Here is a 22,888-nt window from a genome sequence, read left to right on the forward strand (position 1 = left end):
AGGGAATTTCGAGATGAAACGCGAAGAAATAAACAGAATGCACATAGACATGTTTTTATAACGCAACCGGTGCAAGTTTCGCACCAATTTATATTCCATCTATTCTATTCTATTCTATTTATTTACGTTCTTTACATTCTATTTATTTTCACGATTTAGCGTTTGCAGACTTTTTGACGTTACAGCTACCAGAGTAATCATGCTGTGCGATGGAGAAGCTTTCTAAAAATGGATCTTTTTAGACAGAATGAAACCTTCTTTCAGAATGAAACAGAATGAAAAGCTCGATTCATTATCTTTCATAAAAGAGTTACATAGAGTTACAACGATGCATTTTTGGAGATTTTAATCACGTTTTTTTATGAAATACATACGTCCGTATAAAATATGTATATTTATAAAAATTACATACTTTCGCGCGTTACACACGTTTTTGCCTTTCAATTTAATTTCTTTGCTACAAGTTGCGTAGATTTTTGTTGATAATTCGAGTATATTAACTAATCCATCGTATTTTCTCTCATTCTTTTCTCTTATTCTATAAATAATTTTGATAAGATTTAATAAGAACTGCTGAGACACATTGTGAAATACCTCCAATGTAACGGATTATCCGATTAGATTGCGAAAATAATGGTCGAGTTAAAAATCCAAATGCGAGGCTTTAGAAGCGCAAATATTAAAGAAGATATTTTCTTCCCTGCGCTTTATCCACTGCACGCAAATTTTTTCGTTCATTTTCTAAAGAGTTAGAGAGGATAAGAGAGTTCCCTTTGTATATTATAACGACTTTCTTTTTTCATTTTAACACTCCACGAGGGAAATAAAATTCGTGCGAAACTTAATTAAATCGATCCAACGAAATTCTCTCGTGAATATCGGAAGAACTAATCATCGGTGTTCCTTTTCAACGGCGTATTCGATTTTTAATTTTCGTTTGTCGCTTGCATATGCGTATACTATCGGACGTGTAATATTTATTGCAAATGCAAATGTGATACGCGATACCATTTACAACCATTTATACTTTCTACTTTCGATTTGCCTTTCCGACGCGTAGAATGGATCAGGTTAGAACCGTGTGACGACGTCGCTTTCTTCGGCAGAATTTTTCATACGAGTTTCTTTGAGACGTAGAATATGAAGCATCGAATATTGGCGATGTTTTCATCCAAATAAAATTCGCTTTGCAGAAATCAGAGAAGAAATTATATTATATATTTTTATTTTCTCGTATTTTGCTATTTTAATGTTTCCACATTCCTACAATAGAATGTTTTAATATTCTCAGTACTTCGTTATTGCGTTTCAATATTTTCAGGAAAAAACTGTCATTCCGACGTGATAAAAATTCGAGTTCTCAACGTTCTTTATTTTCTTTGGATTCTCGCGAAATATATTTCACATCTGTATGTCTTACGATATTTCTAATACACATTTCCACGTATATGACGTTTATTGAAAATGTAATAAAATTTGACGCAGCTGTCAAAATATCGACAAAAGAATCGGAATAGATTACTTAAATGAAGAATTCGAACAATTTCAAGAATAATTCGATTCAAGAAGAAAAGTTAAATCGTGGCGTACGAATATTTTTGTTTCAGTGCAGGCACATAAATATTGTGAGTCGAACGGTACCTGGTTTCGACATCCAGTATCTGATCAAGTGTGGAGCAACTACACGACGTGCATCAACCTGCAAGATCTCAGTGTAAGTGAAGCAGCAAAAATGTTTATCTTATACGTTACATTCTACGTAATGTAATTTGGCAATGCTATGAATTATAAAAATGCATAGAGAGTATAACAATGGAGGGAAGCATTCACAACTATGCATGAAAAGGAGAACTAAAGAGAAAGATTAAAGGAAATTGATAGAAATACGCAAAATGGGTAGGTAATTAAATATATATAACACTAAGAAACATATACAATTGAAATTTATTAAAATTAGATTTGTCCGTTGATTTGTTAATATAATTTTCTTAATATTAGTAAGAGCTGAAAGAATAAATGTAGTCTTTTAACATTAAAGGTAAAAAAGTAGGAAAGGCAGTCATAGTAATTAAATATATATAACACTAAGAAACATATACAATTGAAATTTATTAAAATTATATTTGTTCGTTGATTTGTTAATATAATTTTCTTAATATTAGTAAGAGCTGAAGGAATAAATACAGTCTTTTAACATTAAAGAAAGAAAGGTAGGAAAAGCAGGTCATAGTAATTAAATATATATAATACTAAGAAACATATACAATTGAAATTTATTAAAATTAGATTTGTCCGTTGATTTGTTAATATAATTTTCTTAATATTAGTAAGAGCTGAAGGAATAAATACAGTCTTTTAACATTAAAGAAAGAAAGGTAGGAAAAGCAGGTCATAGTAATTAAATATATATAATACTAAGAAACATATATAAGATTGAAATTTATTAAAATTAGATTTGTCCGTTGATTTGTTAATATAATTTTCTTAATATTAGTAAGAGCTGAAAGAATAAATATAGTCTTTTAACATTAAAGGAAAAAAAGTACGAAAAGCAGTCATAAATCAAAAAATATCAGAGCATATAATCGGACCTTAACAATTTTATAAATAATTTCCTACGCAAAGGGAAATTAAATATCAGAACGTGTTGATAACATGACACGACGATACCGTTATAAATAATATCAAGGTGCAATCATGAATGGGAATGCTCGTCGTTTCTCGAGCGACACGCGTTGAACGACAGCCTCGAGGGTAGAGGATTATTCTCCTGATAGCGGTGTGATTTAAACGAGGGAATAAGATCGGGGATCAAAGGGGATGACGGCGAAAAGGGAAACGTGCTAGCTTGACAGTCGCAGTAATAAAGGAAAAACGCATCACAGGACGAGCGACCGTGGTACTCGCATCGAATAGAAGCTGCCACTATAGGACAAAAGTGGGAAATAGGTGCATGAAGATAGAAAAATGATACTAACAAAACACCAGAGAAGATTCCCTTTGTTCCATTTTTTCTCCTACTTTAATTTTTCGTTGAAATGAAAGGGAAGAAAGAAAGAAATTCTTTCGCAAATTAGTTTTGTATTGGGAGAAAATCATCGAGACACTGATCCGACATTAACATAATTTAGATTTTGGACATTGACGTGAGGCAGCTGCGACGGAAAAATTCCAAAACACTGAGGTTCTAAGATGCAACGATGGATTGCCTATTTGGTCAATCGTGAAATTGTTAATCGTAAACAACAACGTATTTCTTCCTCGACGTACAAACCAATAACAAAACAACTGTTAATTTCATGGAACAGAATATTCCACTGAAATTGTGTAGTGTTTTATTTCAATGAAAATGTCTTCCTCGTAAACTACGCGAAGACCATTAAGTGACCATATACAAGAAACGATCTTCGTCTCAATCGAACATGTTCTGGATTTTCTTCTACCTTTAACCTGAAACCACTCGAAATTGGCAATAAAGAACTTAACAGGCGTGGATTAAAAAGAAGACCAGCTCTTACTTCTTCTTTCTTTCGCTACGCTTTTATCTTTCTCCATTCAGCTACTCCTTTCAGCAGGAATTTTAATATCCGATACGAATCGCGGAATTTACGATCGAACGTGACGATGTAGTATCGGACGATGGAAATTATGACCGCGGCGAAAATAAAACAAACGGTACCGTTTTGTTCGAGATATTGCGTTGAATAGGAACTTGCTGAATATCCCATTGCTTTTGTTGCTCGGTCATTTGCAACCTCTCCGATTCTTTCATGGAGCAATGCAACTTTTGACTTTGCCCCGGGTTACTGTTTCTTCCATCGAACGTCGAATTTACGTGCTCATATTTTCCATATTTATGGTTAACTATCCATTGTTCATATATTGGCATATCGACGTATTTATGAGTAGACGTATTTCGCATTTATCGCAAATATTTTTTAAACGTCCCTCCTGCCAGGCCACGAAAGAATAAAATGTAATAGCATTTTTCATAAATATTACTATGTCAGTTAGGAAATGTACGTCTCGAATGTTAATAATAATCTGCCTGTTTGTGAGTCCCCTTTTACTTTTTAACGCGTTGTTTCATTTTTGCTCAAGGAATTTTTAAGTTCATTTTTGCTCTATCGTATTGTTGCGCGGTCGTCGCATGATTCCGTTTATTTACAGTCGCTTAAAGCTTAATAAACTCGTCCATGCAACCAACTATAACTATATTTGTTCGTATAACTATTCTATAGTGCAAGAGGAGGACGCGGTCGTTTGCTGTCGAATCTCGCAAGCGACTTCCTGTCCTCGAATATTTGATCGATATTGGCCAGGACCTATCGTCTTCTTCCTATACCGCCGTGGTTTGCGTTGGCTGTGACATTTCACTCAAACGCTCGAGTTCCACGCTGTCAGTGTCACACGCTCGCAGCAATATCTATATCTGGAAGAATTGAAATCGATCTATCGGAGATTGGTTTGCATTGATCGATTTCGAATTTCGTCATTGTAGAAATTTCTGATCAACGAACGACCGTGATTAACGAATTGAACGAGAAGCTCGTCGAAATAAACCTCATAAGACAAGCGTTTACTTTGAGAAGATCGGGTAAGATTAAATTTCCATAGAGGAATCTGTTTTCAATCATCGAAACACTTTACCGTGGTTGCTCGCGACGACCGGAAAATTCAGAAGAAAATTCTTCGAGATAGATTCTAGACGTATATTCCATTTTTGGAAGACAAAATACATTCGTACTGTCTTTCCACTGATTGTAAATCCTTCGACCTTTACAATACAAACAATGCAAAATAGAATTGCCTCAAATTTTACTTTTCGTCGTTGAATTTATAAAGGATACGACGATTTTCAGTAACAAATAAAATATGAATAAATGGAACTCAACTGTGTTTTATGACACAGTGTAGTAGCGAGTAATCCACTGTGACTATGGACGGGTATTCGATGGGAAGAAATGTTGGATCTTTAAATACTTTAATCTGAATAGGCAATCTGTTTTATGGCTTGAAATCTGCTTACTGTTACTTGTTTTCTTCTCGACAATTACTACGAATACTACGTAATCCTCTCTCTACAAACTACACGATAAATAATCCTTGCTAACAATCCAGTACCATAGGGCATTAAATGTTAACGACATCATTTTACAACGATAAGCTTTGTTATATATATCGGAGATAAAAGACATTCTTTGGGAAATTCCCAATACTGTAACAAATTACCCGAACATAATTGTTCGAGACTTGAGATAATGAACTTAGGTTCGACAAATAGTCGCCGAAGGTAGCCGCGGTCACGGAAGGAACGTTTGACCTAACAGAGGTATAGAATTGCATACCTTTCTCTAAAAATAAATAGTTGTACGGACATCTAACAGTAAAAGACATTACAACTTAGACCTAAGCACTAGATTCAAATAGAATCAAATATACTAGAAAGACTTACTAACCTTGTCATAGTACCACGCCAGATAAATTTACTTAAAATTCTCTAACGAGAATTGATCGTAAAATAAACGCAAAAAAAAAAAAAGGAAAAGACCTAACCTAAACAAACATTCCAACGGTCTCTGCCCAGTGGCTCGCTACACACAGACCCTATTCTTCGGGCAAGATGATTGCCAGATGTCGATGCATTATTCACAATTATGTTCAGCTAGCCTGAAGACCAGCTATACATCTTAGGATTTAATTAACTAAGGTTCTTCAAACTGACGAACGGTCTTTATCCTAACAGTCCGTAAATCTCTCACCTACTACGGGAAAATACGGGAGACCTGCTCTCCTCACGTACGACGCTTCCCGCTAGCAACTTTCTCTCAAGGGCGGCTAGCGTCCTTTTCTAACCACCAACATAGAAATTAACAAATTAACAGCAACGTCCATTTTCCTCACTTTTTGAACAAGGGTTGTCCTAGACGAATCCGATGATCTCGTGCTCTGAGACACATCCCGTCATAGATTTCCTCTGCATCATCAGCGCGACGGAGAAACACGTTCTCATGCGATCTCGCCAGCGGATACTTCACGTTTTTAACCACGAGTCCGATTTAGACTTTGAAAGAAAGTATATTCGTTATCCCGTTGACCGCGGATTCGTTATCGAACCTAAGACCATTGTCATTAGCGTTTAATCACCGCAGTTACTTGTCGATTCTGTAATACTCACACTTGTGCTAATCAATATTATCTCGATTGAAAAAATTCCAGTGAAGATTCATTATACGCCCCTGGTCCTAATCCTAACTACAATGACTCTCCGACATATATATAGTACGTTTGTTTGTTTAGTTCATAAGATTTGTAAAATTTCCAAGAAAGCATGCACGTATATCGTAGACCAATAGATTTTATCGTTGACAGACGATATTCTCTTCTTTACGGAAGATAAAAACGATACTGATCTCGGTCTTATAGCATTGTATTCGTCGACCGATAAAGCTCGAAAATCCCGAGTACATAGTTCGTAATACGCGCTTTGCAAAGAAACCTTCGTCTACAATATTAAAAGGAACGAATTAGAAAGAAACTAAAACCATTCCGAGAACTCCCTTGAGACAGATTAGGCTAACTTTTATTTAGAAAAAAAAAAGAAGATGGGAGATAACAATTCGAGATAATAAATTATCTTCGTATTTTATTTCGAAAATAGGCGCAATTGACAGTGCTGAAACAATAGAATGAGGAACTGCTTGAGAAATCTTTTCAGGAAGCATTTATTCAAATACAAAATGCCAAACAAAATAAAAGGTTCTTTAATAACTAAATGATAAGATAATTCAACAAGGAATTTGATCGAAATAAATTTTCAAATCTTCAAATTTCAAGACGAAGTACTACCTAATAGTCTTTGAAACAACTTAAGTAACATCAAAGGCTACTTTAAAACCTTCAAAGCGGAGAAACACAATGTATAAAACAGTCGGTAACTGGATGAACAGAAAGAAAAAGAAAAAAAAAGGAAGAAGAAGAAAGTATTCCTTTGAAAATCACAATTTTAATAGCAAAATATCTCAGGAATCTGTAATACCGCCAAGTACACTCGCATGAAACGATCAAGGTGAAGTGTCTTTATAAAGATTATCGTTGTTGCCAGAGACAGGAACTTCGATACCAGAGAAAGCGAAGAGAAACGCGATATAACGAGGAAGATCTCGTTTCTACGTGCACGAAACTGCCCAAGAAATGGATAAGACGAATTAAGATATGGATAACTTGAGAATCTTCTTCTGCTTCTTGGTTAGAGCAACGATATGATCTTCGTTTTATGTGAGAAACACGAAGGACGAGTCTCGTGGTTACCTCGACGACGAATGAAACATGTACCGAAGCAATAAAACGAGACGTCCTTATAAACGAATGTCCATGAGGATCGAGTTGACATTTTAACCAGTTATTCTGTTTCATCCAGTTTCAATGGTTTTCATTCGATCCGGGGATTCTCGTGAGATTCGTGGAAACATCGAGTCTTCCGCTCGTGGATATTGTCGTTAATTTTTATTGTCGCGAAATATGCGAGGAGACGATGCTTTTAGAGAGGCTTTTGAAGCTTTCGAAAATTCGCTATTTACGATTTATCGGATGAATGAATATGGAAAGACCAGACTAGAAGGTGTGACGAACATGTAACATTTTTGTTAAACTTTCAACTTCGATGTCGCTCGATGCATCTTAACATGAAATTTTTCTCGTTAGATCAGAATATTCTACATCTTGAAAGATTGTTGTTACACAGTTAATTTACAATACGTAGACGCACATTTCAACTTTGGAAAATGTACGTAAGAATATTCTATTATATTTTGGAATGAATTATAATGAAATAGCGGAACGTAGCTGAGGATTTTTTCGGGGTGACTAAATAGACGAAAGTTGAGAATTATTTTATTGATTTTGTTTCCTTAAACGATTCCTATCGAAACGATCTTCGGGGGTGTTCCTTTCACTGTAAGTTTGAAAAATGTCACAAGCAAATTAGAAAGTTAACGGAAACGGTAGGCAGAGAAGGGGAAATTTCGAAACCTGCGACAAACTGCCCGAACGAAGAGTAATATGACCGGTCGTACTTAATAGCAAGATCAATTCAATTTCAGCGGGACTAAAGGCCAATAAATGTAATTAGACGACACGAAAGTTGTCCTTCAACGCACAACCAACTGTTCAACTGCGATGTAACTTATGGTCGACATTGATCATGTTGTCTACATAGGAAATAGAGAGAGAAAAAGAGAGTGAACATGTCGTATTCAAAAGTAATTGATCGCGCAATCGGATCATTCTCTGGTTTATACTATACGTATAGCGTTCATTGAATCGTAAACAACATTCCTTGCCGCAAATTACGCGATACGTTGCATCACGTTCAACGTATTTCGGATGAAGAGTATGCGTCTACAATTGTCGATCTTTCTATTTTAATCCTTTATTGAAAATATTTCGAGAATTTAAAAAAAAAAAATGACTCGGTAATTTCTATGGTTTGCATTTGATGAAGTGGAGGATAAAATATTTGTTGGATTTTTGGATTTTATGTCACTATTCGTATTAAGACATACACAATCTCTAAGTAGAGAAACGTGTACGTGAAAATAATCAGACGATTATATCTAAATACGCTTACACAACCGATGTTAATCCTATTATGAGCCAAGGCACGATTTCTCTTTCTAACTGAACGTTCTATGACAACGTTAGGTTTTTAATATGTATTATAAATATTTTTAGATATAACGAAGTAAATTGCTCGTTATTATAGTATCACTGTATAGAATATGAATGATATTCCTATTCTCTGGTTCTTAAAAATTGATCATTTCTTTGTCCCAAAAAGAAAGTAGATGGTGTAGAAAAATTATTGGTGTGAAATAATGAGAGAAATTCAATGAAGAAAAAAAATTGCATTTCACCTACTGAATATAAAACTTCGCGATACTAGATTTTGTAGAAGGTTTCCTTATGTCAGAATGTGTAGGTATCTTGAAATTTTCTTCGAGATATTACATCCATATCTTGTTAACGTTCTCGTAGAAAACTTATCATTATTTACATTTCTGCAACCAAGCATCGACTGTTCTTCAACTTCATGCGTTTCTGCTGCTATAGTTCATATTTATTCCACGCTCTCGTTGCAATTCTCGTTTATGAGATTCAACTCTTGATCATAAATCTTCCATACGAAAAACAAACATTTGAAACTTGTTCTCGTTTGTATCCGTAACGTTTACGAATAAGAACGTTAACAAAACCTGTACCCATAATTTTTTCTATTTTCATACGTCATCTCGAAAGATTCTGAAAATCTTAATGGGAAACTAGGAATATGAATTTTCTAAATCGTACCATTTTTTTGATACAAACGAGATAGGAATTACTCAGAAGCCACGCATTCATCAATTCCGTAAATTAAAATTCACCTTGGAGATTTTATTATTTTCATTATTTATGCTCTCTCCTTACAGTACATAAAATCCTTAAAAGTAGTTCATTTATTTTTCGAGCAATTCGAACAATTTTTTATTACGAGTCTGTGGAAAATTGAAAGGTCTACAAAAAGTGAAATCAGTCTTCTCGTATCAATCTGTATATTTTTCCCCATTTTATTAGTCAATTTATCGAGAATGATTTCGCTAATAACTATATAACTTTCAATTTCAGTGGCAGCAAGGAATCAGTGGACTTTACGAAGCTGGATACGCAATATCGTTGGTGGCATTGCTACTGTCGTTAGGTATTCTCACATACTTCCGGTGAGTCGACGAAAGTCCTGCTTCTTTTTTTACTTTTCCTCTTCCTATTATTATTATACGCCTATTACTTCCCATCTCTTATTCTCCTCTATTATATTTTCTTTTTTCTTTTTAGTAAAATAAACATTAAAATAAACGTGTTTGAGCGGAAATTATGGAAATCGATGGTCCGTCTGTTTCGAGAGATATTTTGCAAAAGTGACACGCTTTACACCCATGGCTGTTTGCACGTAAAACAAACACGGGGAATTCTGTTTTCTGGAATTTATACGTCAACTTGTTTGCATGTAAAATATAAACGAAAATGCTTCAGATTGCTATGATGGAAACATTAAACATTAATATTTGCGTTATTTCTTAATGAAATTTAATTACTCAGTTAAACATATTTTATTATGACGATATACAACGATCCAGTTCACAGAATTTTTAAAATATATCTATTTATCTTTCGGCTTCACGGCCCGGAAGAACACCTAGCTTACATATGTATTTTTAACTGCCATTCATTCCCATACAACTCTTCAAGCATCTAACGCAACACACATCCATCCCATTGCAAACACATACAGTAGCGGACAAAAGCTTAAGACGATGATTTGTAAACCGGATTACAAACATCTTATACGCATATTGTTCTTCTATTCGGTTTGTTTCTTTGGAATAACATAACTGTATGTTTGACCTTCGTAACCTCAGACCGTCAGTTGTTAAATACAAACAATGTACAACAGTTATTTACCGCTTAGCGATATTATTGTTTAGTGTACCTTTTATTGCTTAAAATTCATTTAGGTAGGAACAGGCTATGGGTAAATCAAAGAATTTACTTGAAAACTAAAGGGAACAAATCGCAAGGCCGCGAAAGTAAAGCAAAACCTTCGCCGAAATAGCAAATATAGTGAACAGATCAGAAACAGTTTGTAAGCAAGCTTGGTATGAATTTTTAAAGGCAGACATGTATTGCGATCAACCGAAAAACGGAGGACCGCGGAAAACAATGCCGAAAATGGATCGCCGGATTCATCGATCGAGCGAAAAGGATCGTTTCCGTAGTGCAAATAATATTGCTACGGAGATAAACTATAAAAACGATACACAAATTAATGCTAGAATTGTTAGGAGAAGATTAAAAGACTTTAACTTAAGAGGACGAAAACCCCAAAAGAAACCACTGCTGAGTTCTAGGAATCGAAAAAGACGACTTGCATTTGCTAAAGCACATAACCATTGGACGAGTGAAGATTGGCAAAAGATATTATTTTCAGAGGAATCGAAATTCAATCGCGTCTCTTCTGACGGGATACGGCATGTTAGAAATATTATACAAATTTCGTTCCTTTTTTATAACTTAGCTATTGAGCAAAATATCAAAATGAAAATTTTTTTCTAAGTGTATAAACAAATGTCTAATTAGTTAATACCAAAAGTAGAACACCGTATTTATATTTTTTATGGAAAGTAAATCAATTATTTATTTCTTCCATTTCGTCTTAAACTTTTGTCCGCTACTGTATATTGCCTCTTATATCAAATATTGCAAATTAAACATCCTGCGTACAGAGTCAACAAGAAATGTTATCTAAAGTAACTCGTTATCTATAGATTTTATCGAGGAACGTTTTAAACCAATTATGTCGTATGGATACAATTTTATTCTCAAACATCTTATATTCTCTGTGGTGTACGAAGGTAAATTTGAATCTTTTTAATGGCGCCTCATATTTTTTATACCGTTAGCTGATCCACCTGGACATTCTCTACGAAAAGGTATTAACCTATTTATATCGAAAAACTATTAGTTTCGAAGATATTTTAATTCTAATCTGTGTCAAATGCAATATATGAAAAACGAGGAAGAAAAGAGACACGAAACGTTATTTTTCTATCTACGTTGTCTCTTTGTCTTTTGTACGTTAACTTTGACAAAGTCTACGAACGCAATGCAATTTTTTGTATAGAATGTCCAGCTAGGTCGACTAATGTTAAAAAAAATATACGGTGGCATTTAAAAAAAACATAGAAAAAAAAATATAAAAGATACATATATATTAGAAAGTAAAATTGCATCCATCAAACGAATCCTTTGAAACGCAATATAATTTATTTCAAGCGTTTTTTAACAAAATCAATAGATAATTTCACAGGTACAGCAGTCTTGTAACAAGTGTTTTAAAACGCCTAACCTTAAACTATATAAAACACATTTTCTGTCTTCCTCTTCTAACCAACATCGCTGCTTCGCATACAGAATGCTTAATAATTTTATAGAAATATTAGTAGATGTGCTTGTCAGTAGTCTGATCTTTTTCCTTTTAATTATTCCCTATTTATGCTCGCGGTACAAAAATGTATTGGAAAATTCTTGTACGAATGTGAACTCGTTTCTTTATTTCCAAAGCACTTTACGTGAAAGCAATTTCCAACTATAAAGAGAACGAAAAAGAAAACAAAGAAACTAAAGTGAAGAATGAAAAGAAATGTTTCTTACAAAGGGACAAAGTTTCTTCTTCTTTATTATCCTTCTTTTGAATACAGGTCCCTGAGGTGTGCAAGGACCACCCTTCATATGAACTTGTTCGCCTCGTTTGCTGTAAATAACGCACTATGGCTGGTGTGGTATAGATGCATCGTCGCGAACACGGATTTACTATTGAACAATGAGGTACGTATGAGGCGCCCTCGTTCTCTTTTGGTTCTTTCTTTGCTTAGCACTCGACCCAGTAACTCACGCGAGAATTTCATCTCACGGCGTATCGTTTCAGTAATTAGCGTAATTATCGTTTCGGTAAGATCTGAATTTGCTAATCGGCCATGAAAATGGATATTAACGCCTCGGTTTTTATTTTTTCTTGAACTGTCAGCTATTTCAGATAGGATATTATCTAACCTAGATGTGCCAATTACTCTTTCAGAACGACGAACGTGGAAAAGTAAGGCGAAGAATAAGACAAAACGCCGATGTACGACCGTCAAACTGATGTACCGACTATCGGTAACAATTGGAACAGTGTTACATAAGATGAATTTATAAATTGAATTTATAAAGAAGATATGATAATTGCGAAACGATTCTCACACATATTTTGACAATTTTTTACTGCGTTACTCATTCTTCGTGTTATTCTCTTCCTTGCGCAATTGGAATATTAAATTAACGTTGGACAGCAATAATAAAATAATAATAAAAATAAAAACGATACACAGATTTAAACAATACGTTTAATTTAAATTTCAAATAGAATGGAAATGAGATTATTTCCGAGAACGACAAGAGAAAAAGAAATTCTTGCACATCTGCGTTAATCTATTACATTCGTACAGTATTATTATTATCTATAATTAGGTAATACTTGGAAGCGTATAAAGTATTTGGATACAAAATAATTTCGAATTAAAAATTAAAAAAGTGAAATAAAGAAATGAATCGATTGTACAATACATATATATAGAGATATATATATATACATATAGAAATGAATAGATTGTACAATTTTCAGATAACGTGTCGGCTGCTACACATTATCCTGCATTACTTTCTACTTACTAATTACGCCTGGATGTTATGCGAGGGTTTTTATCTGCACACCCTGCTCGTTAGCGCTTTCACCAGCGAGCATAAATTAGTAAAGTGGCTGATGGGTCTCGGTTGGCCTGTACCTGCGGTCATCGTCACAATTTATGCCTCTTTGAGGGCGACCAGTGATGACCCTGCGGACACCGGACAGTAAGTGCGACAGTAATTATCAAATCAATGACTATTTGATATACACCTCGCAAATATCTTACTTATAGTCGTATTAACGTTTTGGCACATAAATTTTTACTATCGGATAATGGTGTTTTCTATTTCTTGGAAATGGATATTGATAAAAAGAGTGTGAGATGGGATAATAATACAAGAAAAATACAAGTTATAGAGTAAAAAGTACAGCGAATTATTGGGGTTAGGTTAGGTTAGATAAATTAGAATTTTTTCGGGATATCTTTTTCTAAAATACAACGAAAGAAATATCAAAAAATATATATATATAAAAGAAACAGTAAATTTTTTGTAAACTGTAATACACGTTAAACGGTAGAAGGTATAAAAAGGAAAATAAGAAATATAAACAGAAAAGTTACAGAGTGAATTGCCAACAGAATTTTTCGTGAACATTTTGTGGAAAATTTTATAAGAGAGATATTGAAAAATACAAACGACGGTTGGTTTATCACATGAATCCTATTACGAAAACTTCAAATTTTGTTATTTCGATATACACATGTGTTTTGCTTTAGTAATTTCCAATAGCAAAATCTGCAAAACATATTATCGTTAAAAAGAAATAAGTCTTGGTCTAATTAAAGACGCTGTCAATGGGATTTAAATTTATCAAATTTATCAAACTATGTAAATATGCTAACATTTAATAGAAACGTCTGGCTCGTAACAACTGTGTTTGTAAAGGAAGAAACGAGCTTCCATCTGATTTCAAATAGGCTACATATACGATAGCTGCAAGTAGGAATGTACCTGCGGCATCGTGACACACCATGAAAGACGCATATCGAAGGATCAAAACCATGGCAATTGAATTAGCGTCGTTTACCAGGGACCACGAACTCCGTAATGAACAAAGGGATTCTGTTATAGGAGTTAATGATCAGTACGATATTTATGTTGAATAATATTCACATTGCTTCACCGCGTGGAAGAATATTTATTAATCGTCAGGAAAGTGTAAGACAAATTTCTCATTTCGCGATCCTTGTCAACGACAAACTTTTAACCCTTTGACCGATGAAACGGTAATAGTACGTTCTATGAAATTCGTGTTCGCCACGCTGAGGTCATAAATTCCGCGGATTCCGCATAGCGTAAAATCAATCGATCGCAAAACGTCTTCAGCACCGAGCTAGTCTTGTCACTGGACTATAAAATCAACAATGAAAGGGTCGAAGTAAATAGAACCAAGAAACTCAATAGAGTGAGATTTTTTGAGAAATAAATTGGGAACGGGGGCTTGAAATTAGCTGAATTTCAGAAAATTTGAAAATCTTTTGTAAGGTAGCTTTCAAGAAGCAATTAGGATTTCATAAGCTTTCTTTTGATCGAAAATTCGGTTGTAAGCTTCAGACTGCTTATTACATGAATATTTCTTCTTGATCGATGCGTTTAATCTTGTGAGGGGTAGTTCGAACGAAAATTTCTTTACAACGTTATAAATAGATTATATTAGACTGCTTTGATATGTTAGATGTTGGATCAACGAGGGTAACTATATGAACGTGCTGGTCTACCCAGTCTGCGTTTCCACCCTGTTGAACGTGCTTTTCCTCTTCAACATCGTCCGAGTTCTCTTGATGAAACTAAGAGCTGGTCCTACGATTGGCACGCAACCTTCCAGGTCTATGCGTCAAGCATTTCGGTAATTAATTATAATTCCTTTCCGTGTATTAGTTTAGTTAAGAGAATTATTCTTTTATTTATAATTAGAACTAAAGAAATTTATTCAACTTCTTGTTCATCAATTCTGGAATGTTTTCAAAATATTACTGACAGTCGACGATACTCTCTTTCTTCGTTCTTTTTAATCGACAAATTATTACACAAGTGAAATAATAAAAATCGGAGAAAATAATATTTAATATTTATATAATTAAATTATAAATTAATACAAATACTAATATTAAAATTTAATATTTTTCTTCTTGTCAGAGCGACGCTACTCCTCGTACCTCTTTTGGGCCTACATTATCTTGTCATCCCCTTTAGACCGCCGAAAAATCACCCTTGGGAGCAATTTTACGAAGTTCTCTCCGCCATAACGGCCTCTTTTCAGGTACGGACGACTTCATATTTCTTTTTCAACACAAATCAAATTCGACCAATACTATTTTCTTTTACTTTACACTCAAACTTCATCACAGTTCATAATATAATTATTTAATTTTCTCGAGACACTGAACACTGGTATATTCCTCAACTTCTTACATTTTCAATAACTTTAAATTCATCAAAGGAACTGAGTGAATAAAACCTACCACGTCAACAAATTCAATGATACATAGTATGATATTTCTTATACGTATAGGTAAAAGTATTAAATACATTTAATCTCCAACTTTCATTATACTTTCAATATCTTCAAATTAATTAAAGAAATTGAACAAATAAAAATTATCAAGTCACCGAGTTCAAAAATGTAGAATATAAAACTTCTTATACAGGAAAATATTATGAATATTAAATTTAAATAAATGTATATTAAATATAAATATCAAATTTGTTCAATTACCGACAATTTTTTCGCAGGGTCTCTGCGTGGCCGTTTTATTCTGTTTCTGCAACGGTGAGGTAAGTAAAAGAATTCCACCTACATCGCTTCTAGTTAGCTAGTATGCAAAGAAAGGAGAGAACCTGTTCGCTAATAAATGTTGCTCTTGCGCAGGTAATAGCGCAATTTAAGAGAAGATGGGAGGGCACGGCTCTTCTGCGGAATCGGGCCAATTCTTGCACAGCTACCACCGTCTCGGTACGGCAAATTCACAAGACATAGAACAATCATAACAGCCATAGAAATGAAAGCGCCTTAAATGGAACACCATCATTCGTATTTCCACATCTCTTGTATTTTACGTCTCTATTCGTTTCTTCTTTATATCATACTTTTCATTCACAATTGTTCACGCTATGTAACCTGCTAAGATTATTCATTTTCTCCTCTGTTCTTTTTTCTTTTTCTTAATCGAATTATTGATTGATTTTCCTTAATCACTGAGAAATCATTTAAGGTTTCGACTTGATCCTGATTGTGTAATATTTGTTAAGAAAATAATGCCTAGTTCTAGAGGAAAGTATGTGTAATTTTGTAATTGTTCCTTCTTATCCTTAGAGGTATTATAAATAATTATATCTACAATGTTTATTAAAAGTTGAAGAGCCGTTGAAATGTCTTCAGACTTTATTAGAATCTTGTTAAAATTATTAAGTTTTCTAACACTTGTAAAGATTTGGAAAAGTTCTTCGAAGGTTTTTAAAAATTCTTTGAAGAACCAAATAGTACTTACGTACAGCATTCATGAAAATTCTGTAGCATATAGAAAGAAAGAAGTAATCTTTCTAGAGAAAACGGAAAGCTTACTTTTTAACGAAAGACAGTAAAAATTGTTTAAAACTTTAGAAGTTTCCCTGGACCTTCAAAAGCTTACAGTACCTACGAAAGCCTTCCGAAAGAATCTCTAGGGAATCTTCCATATTGCTGAAACTATTACAGTCTATGAAGAAACCACAATTGATCGCTTAATAAATCGTAAGAACCGCTTTGTACATAGCCAATCGTGTGAACTACGTTCTTCCTAATGTCATAAGGTTGCGGATGTCCTTCATAAATTTTTGAGATTCATCCTTGCTCGAGAGAAATGGAGGTCGAGATGCGAGCAAGATATTTATTAAGAATGATCGCATGACTCTGCAGGAAAATATTGATCTCTGCAACAATGCAATAACCGAAATTCACTGTGATCATATAATTTAATAAAGTCGGACTCACGCTTCACCTTCCATCCCCTTCATACCGAGAACCAACTCGCAATTCCTCGTCAACGTCAAAATCAAACAACATGTACCACCTAACAAACCAGTAGATGCTCTAATATCATCTCAAATCTAAACTTCACCGCTCTGCACTTATCATTTTCTCAGCACGTACGAAATAGAACAATCGTTGTCAGTCTATTAAAATACGCCCCGCTGTCCCACCAAGAGTCACGGTCACGCTTCAACGAGCACGATAGCCAAAGTAAAGAAAGTCAAAAACCAAAAAGAATCTCAAAAGTAAAAAGCAGAAAAATATTGGATTGCACGACTAGTCAATGGTGCGATGCGGACCGCGATCAAGTCCGCAATAAACGGTGAAAATCCTAAAACTAACATCGTCCAGCCTGCCGCTGTACATAGGCCCTAGAATGGCACGAGCAACAGCTAACTAACAAACAGAGAGTGGCGTGAACGAAAGGGAGAGCGAGGGAGAGAGTTGTCCGTGTCGTGCCAGTGACGACGTGCCCGTGTCAAGACCATTGTGGGACATTGACTGTTTCAGTTTATCCGCTCGACCGCAGGTCCGATGCCGGGAGAGGAGAAGGTGTGACTATCGGTCGTCCGTGCTGGAAGTTCCGGACGAAAAACGAGCTGTGGACGACCGTCAGCAGATCATTCAACTGGTCGCCGCTACTCCCGTCCCCAATAGTCACAACAATCACGCCAGGATGCTCATTAAGTCCAACGAGTTGTCCGACTACGATCAGACGCAGTGTTGATAATTTTGACGGCTGATCAATGATAGACTGAGACTACCGAAGCTGGCGAAAGAACGTCATCGAGCGAACATCAAAGAGAGTTTTATTCTATGGCGAGAAGATTAAGGAGCTTAAGATCGCGTCAATAATATAGCGAACATGAAGAAGGAGTCCTTTTAAGAGTGGATATACTAAATTTTCTTTTTTTTTCTTTTTTATGGAGACTGTTGGAAGTGATGAACGTCGTTTTATTCTGAAATGAGAATGTTGAGAATTAGTGAAGAAGGTATATATATATATACAATGACTACAAAAAGTATTGACATGTATCCTTATCTTCCAATGAAACTTTCTGTCAGATTCTGACGTTTCACTTTCACAGTATCAAATTTTTTAGTTGTATAAAAATTAAATTGTACGAAATTTAATATACTTGGACCTAATTAATTAGTACATAGATGTTATAATAAATACAACGGTATGAAAATAGTTTTTGTAGCCATTGCAATTTGATAATTAGAGTTGTGAAGGCCAGTTCTGTATAAGTTCTAATGAATAAGTGATATTATTGAAAAGAGTATACATTATTTTTTGATCTCGAATTAATTTAAGATAGGAGAATATAATAGATCGCTTGTTTGGATATTTTGTTTTATTAATTCATAGGGATTGTAAGCGTGACTTTTATTTACAAGCAGATATTCTTTGGAGTATTTTTTCGCATTCAAGTCTTTTTGAAAAAGCGTTAAAAAGAAAAAGAAGGAAAAGATATTATGCTTGTACTTGCACATATACATATATTTTATTATAGAATTAGGATTTACTGAAGAAGCTTTTTATTTTCTTGAAAAGATTGGTAAAATAATCTGGTACAAAAGTCGATGATCGTAATAATTAAAATTTCGTAATTAATTGAACATTCAAAATTTTGAGATAGATGAGTTTGTAAAAGATTAATGTATATTGAATTTGAAACACATTGATATAATTCAAGTTCACAAATTCTTTTCTGTTAGATTGCTATTATCACTTTCAAATTTGAAAGGTAAACGTTTTCATTCTATGTTAACGAACAAAATTGTTCTTAATTTTTACATTAAATATCACGAAGGAAGTAATGTTAGACAATGTATGTATAAAATGTATACGTATATCATTTTATCAACAAAAAATTGTGCTATTTTTCTTAATAAGGTTTTATTAAGATTTAAATTGCGATTAAAACTAGATTATATATCTTTATATAACATAATTTAATATTTTTTAAATACATTTTTTATTTCGTCTACTTCCAAAGGATACAACTTTTACATAGTTGCTTTTTATAAATACAAATTATAAGTCATCATATCAAATTTCGTCACGCGATTTTTATACAAAATAGAGATATAGAAAATATTCGCCATAAATATACTTCTTTCATGTATGTATAGTTGAACATGCAAAAAAATATATATACACCTAATGACATCATAATTATACACATATTTCCTTAAATATTTAAAATTAATTTTGCAATTTCTGGTAGTGTAAGTGCAGTGATAACGCTAGATAAAAGATTTACACTGTGATTATCCAAAATTTGTCTACCACATATATGTTTCACACGCTTTCCAGGACGTTCTACTATTTTTCCTTTATCATTTATTCCTATGGTTAAAAATACAAATTATCAATTTCATTGTAAGTTACATTTATATTCTAAATGATAATATAAAATAGATATCTTACCAGAATATTGCAACATAGCTCCTAAAAATGAGTCTATTATACTACCATAGAGACCTCCGATTCCTCCAATAATAATAATTGGCCACTGTGGCGCTGCTAATTGCAGTACAACTGTGTCTACAGTTATCAATACTGTTAAATAATACGATAAACCCACAGTTATACCACCTAGTATAGAAACGAGCAAACCTGCCCAGGAAATACCACCATTTGTCCCTACAAATGGATTACCAATGAAATGTAAGATCTTAAACTTGATATAACAATCGCTTAAAGACATTTTTAGATAATGATATCATTAATAAAGACTAGTATTTCCATATTTAGTTGCTTATCTTTGGCTACTTGTCCTTTATATTTTCTTCTTATATAAATACAGAACTTTCTTACCTCTGGGAACTCTTTTTAGTGTGGTAATAAGAAAAGGCTCTTTAGTACCAACAACTGTCCCAAGTTCCGAAGCCCAAGTATCTCCATTACAGCAAGCGAAAGCTCCTAATAAATTATAATAATTAACAGCAATAAATACATTTTTGAAATTAAGTTTCTAAATTCTAAAATTATTTATTTTGGACATAACATACATTATTGATGAATGTACCTAAGATTCCTACCGACAACCAGGAACTTCTGTAATATTTGTCAAAATCAATTGGGTGCTCTGCACTTCCTACATCCAATAAGTATAAGAGACCTAACTGCATTGCCATACCGCCATTGCATAGCACTTGAATCCAATTTCTTTGACCCCCTTCCTTAAACTCAAATTCAAACTTTTTCTTCTCATTGGCACAAAACTTAGTTGCCTTAGTAGAAGAAACAAGGAATGCAAAGAGACAAGCCACATGACAAAAACTGGTAAGTGTCAGAATAAAACCCATAAATAATCCTGTAATACAATATTCCATAGCTAGATTACAATGCAAGTAGAAATTTATTAAATATAAGTTACATAATATAACCACCGTATACTTTATTCATAGTTATTTGAATTGTTTGCATTTTACATTACACATTTTCAATATTTTTATGTATTTTAATAATGAACAATATATTCAATCAATCATATTATATAAACAGTAACAATATCAAATAACTTAAATAGAAAATACCTTATTCTGTCTATAAAGTACATTTCTTACATATTATAAAATTCAAGGTGAAGTTTATTACCAAGCATAGCGCCGCTAATATCCACACTCTTTCTTCGCAATCCCCAAAAGGCCATAAAAATTGGAAACACAACTACGATTAGCCACCTCCATGGTGATATGACTAGATTCTCTAAAAATGAAGGTTATATTTCTCAAAACAATCAGAGCGGTACAGTGTAAAAGAAAAAGTCGTCATACTGCGACTAATTATTTAACATACGTTTAAAGTGATTTCCAGAATCCGAATAAAAGGTCGAATATGCTACATTTATAACCCAAAACACCATAGAAATTGGAATTACACATGCACTAAGAAGTACCGGTACTAATACATGTGATCGTTGATTCTTGTCATTTGTTAATAAAACCATAATTGAGATTACAGCCTAAATAGTACGTAATATCAAGTAATACTAGCTTTTCTTCAACTGACTTAATAATTAGGGTTGATATATCAAATTACTGATCAATGCAAAAGCTGAAACTTAACCGTATTATATGTAAAATCGTAATTTCTCAATTCCTTCAACACGTTGGTACCAACTGTAAGACTGCATATTTTCTGCTATCACTAGCCATCGGTACAGTTAGAGAAACATTTGCGTATATTTTTGGAAAAGATTCATGTATTAGAATACCTTCTTAAGATAAGAAGGGAAGTAAGAGTATAATTCAGCGCTGATCTTGAGTAAAGCTTCTTACGTATCTTTATTTTCTTCTATATTTCAATCAGCTATTTTTTCGTTTTATATTCAATTAACGGAATAAATGACCCGTTATTTAAATCATTCTCTTCAGCTAGAACCAAATATAATAAATAATACAAAATAATATTACGATATAAAGTAATATAATAATTAATGAGAAAATTTTTTCTAAATAAGACTTTTTAGTTACCGTATTCATTTAAATTTTTAACCTCATTATTATTGATAATATTCTTAACGAAAGAACAAAAATTGCTTAATGGTTTATTTAAGCATTAGAAATAAATTGCTCTTTTTTACATCGATTACGAAAAAGCTACTCTGGGGACAGAAGCAACAATCAGAATACCACAAACAGCTAGCAGTAACCAACAACGTTTTTGGAAATGAATATATAATAAAATAAAAAATGAATTATTTACTGTAAAATAATTATACAAAATGCATTTAAAAAGAGTTTCAATAAATCAGAATAATTTAACAGAACCGTACATTACACACAAAAATTCAAAAAATGAAAGTGGGAAATGAAATAGGATTCGTGAAATTTAAAGTGGAATCGTATATAAAGGAACACAAAATAGCATTCGCAAATCTCGAGAAATATCAAATTCCAATAATTATCGAGATAATATTACCTTCTGCAAGATTATATTCTCCTAGTAAAAAATCAAAGATTTTGACGAAAAATTTCTTTGAAAATCCGAAAGTTTCAACTTAAAAAAATTTCTGAAGTATGACGTCAAGTTGGAAAAATTATCGAAATTGTTCCATCTTTTATGTTGCCATGTTTTCTTGATACAAAATTGCAAAATAGGCCGACAAATTTTCCGAGAAGCCAAAAATTTCAGTTTCGATGTAGAATAAGTATAAGTAAATATATGTAAATAATCGCGTTATCTTGCGCGAGTGTTCTAACCATTCGATGTATGAATGATTCTAAATTAACAAAGTTCAACCGTTCGAGTCGTTCTGATTGTTTCGAATGTTCTATGGGTTCTAACGAAAATGGCTTTTGTCTTAGACTTATCCCTTTCACAGTTAATCTCAAGGATGGGTGAAAATCGAGCACAAACAATGTCGTATTTAATGGACATCGTTTTGGCAACCTTAGGGAATTTTCATGACTGTATTAGTTTATGGTCACCGAGGACTGTTACGGCCAGGTATGCGTATACAATGGGAAAAACCCTTGACTGTGAGGTCTGAGGTACTGTAAACGCACGTAAATAGTAGGTACTCGGAGACCCGATGGCCAACT

The 22,888-nt window shown here is 33.5% G+C and overlaps 3 protein-coding genes across 11 annotated transcripts in view; 1 reads left to right on the forward strand and 2 right to left on the reverse strand.

The window, feature by feature from the left end:
• Window positions 1-12,387, reverse strand: part of LOC139994256 (juvenile hormone esterase) — a 44,990-nt gene extending 32,603 nt beyond the window's left edge. The window contains exon 1 of the mRNA XM_072016717.1: window positions 12,247-12,387. Coding sequence (XP_071872818.1) covers window positions 12,247-12,324 — 78 coding nt within the window. The 5' untranslated portion in view covers window positions 12,325-12,387. The remainder of the gene's footprint in view (window positions 1-12,246) is intronic.
• The window catches only part of Dh31-r (Diuretic hormone 31 Receptor), a 165,914-nt gene extending 147,146 nt beyond the window's left edge, over window positions 1-18,768 (forward strand). For 7 of the 9 annotated variants that reach the window (XM_072016723.1, XM_072016722.1, XM_072016721.1 and 4 more), the window contains 9 exons: window positions 1,608-1,714; window positions 9,664-9,755; window positions 12,294-12,420; window positions 13,256-13,482; window positions 14,996-15,166; window positions 15,457-15,580; window positions 16,054-16,095; window positions 16,190-16,273; window positions 17,859-18,768. In XM_072016723.1, the coding sequence (XP_071872824.1) occupies window positions 1,608-1,714; window positions 9,664-9,755; window positions 12,294-12,420; window positions 13,256-13,482; window positions 14,996-15,166; window positions 15,457-15,580; window positions 16,054-16,095; window positions 16,190-16,273; window positions 17,859-18,056 (1,172 nt within the window). In that variant the 3' untranslated portion in view covers window positions 18,057-18,768. The other 2 variants (XM_072016727.1, XM_072016726.1) reach the window with 2 other exon arrangements.
• Window positions 18,769-19,213: 445 nt separating this feature from the next.
• Window positions 19,214-21,459, reverse strand: LOC139994262 (transmembrane protein 19). The gene is made up of 6 exons (XM_072016731.1): window positions 21,141-21,459; window positions 20,940-21,050; window positions 20,368-20,655; window positions 20,157-20,261; window positions 19,767-19,982; window positions 19,214-19,685 (listed from the first exon to the last, which is right to left on the reverse strand). Exons 1-6 carry the CDS (start codon window positions 21,289-21,291, stop codon window positions 19,528-19,530), a joined length of 1,029 nt encoding a protein of 342 aa, XP_071872832.1. The 5' UTR covers window positions 21,292-21,459; the 3' UTR covers window positions 19,214-19,527.
• Window positions 21,460-22,888: the final 1,429 nt, after the last annotated feature.

The sequence above is a fragment of the Bombus fervidus genome, chromosome 14 (assembly GCF_041682495.2).
Source record: "Bombus fervidus isolate BK054 chromosome 14, iyBomFerv1, whole genome shotgun sequence".
Lineage (NCBI taxonomy): Eukaryota > Metazoa > Arthropoda > Insecta > Hymenoptera > Apidae > Bombus > Bombus fervidus.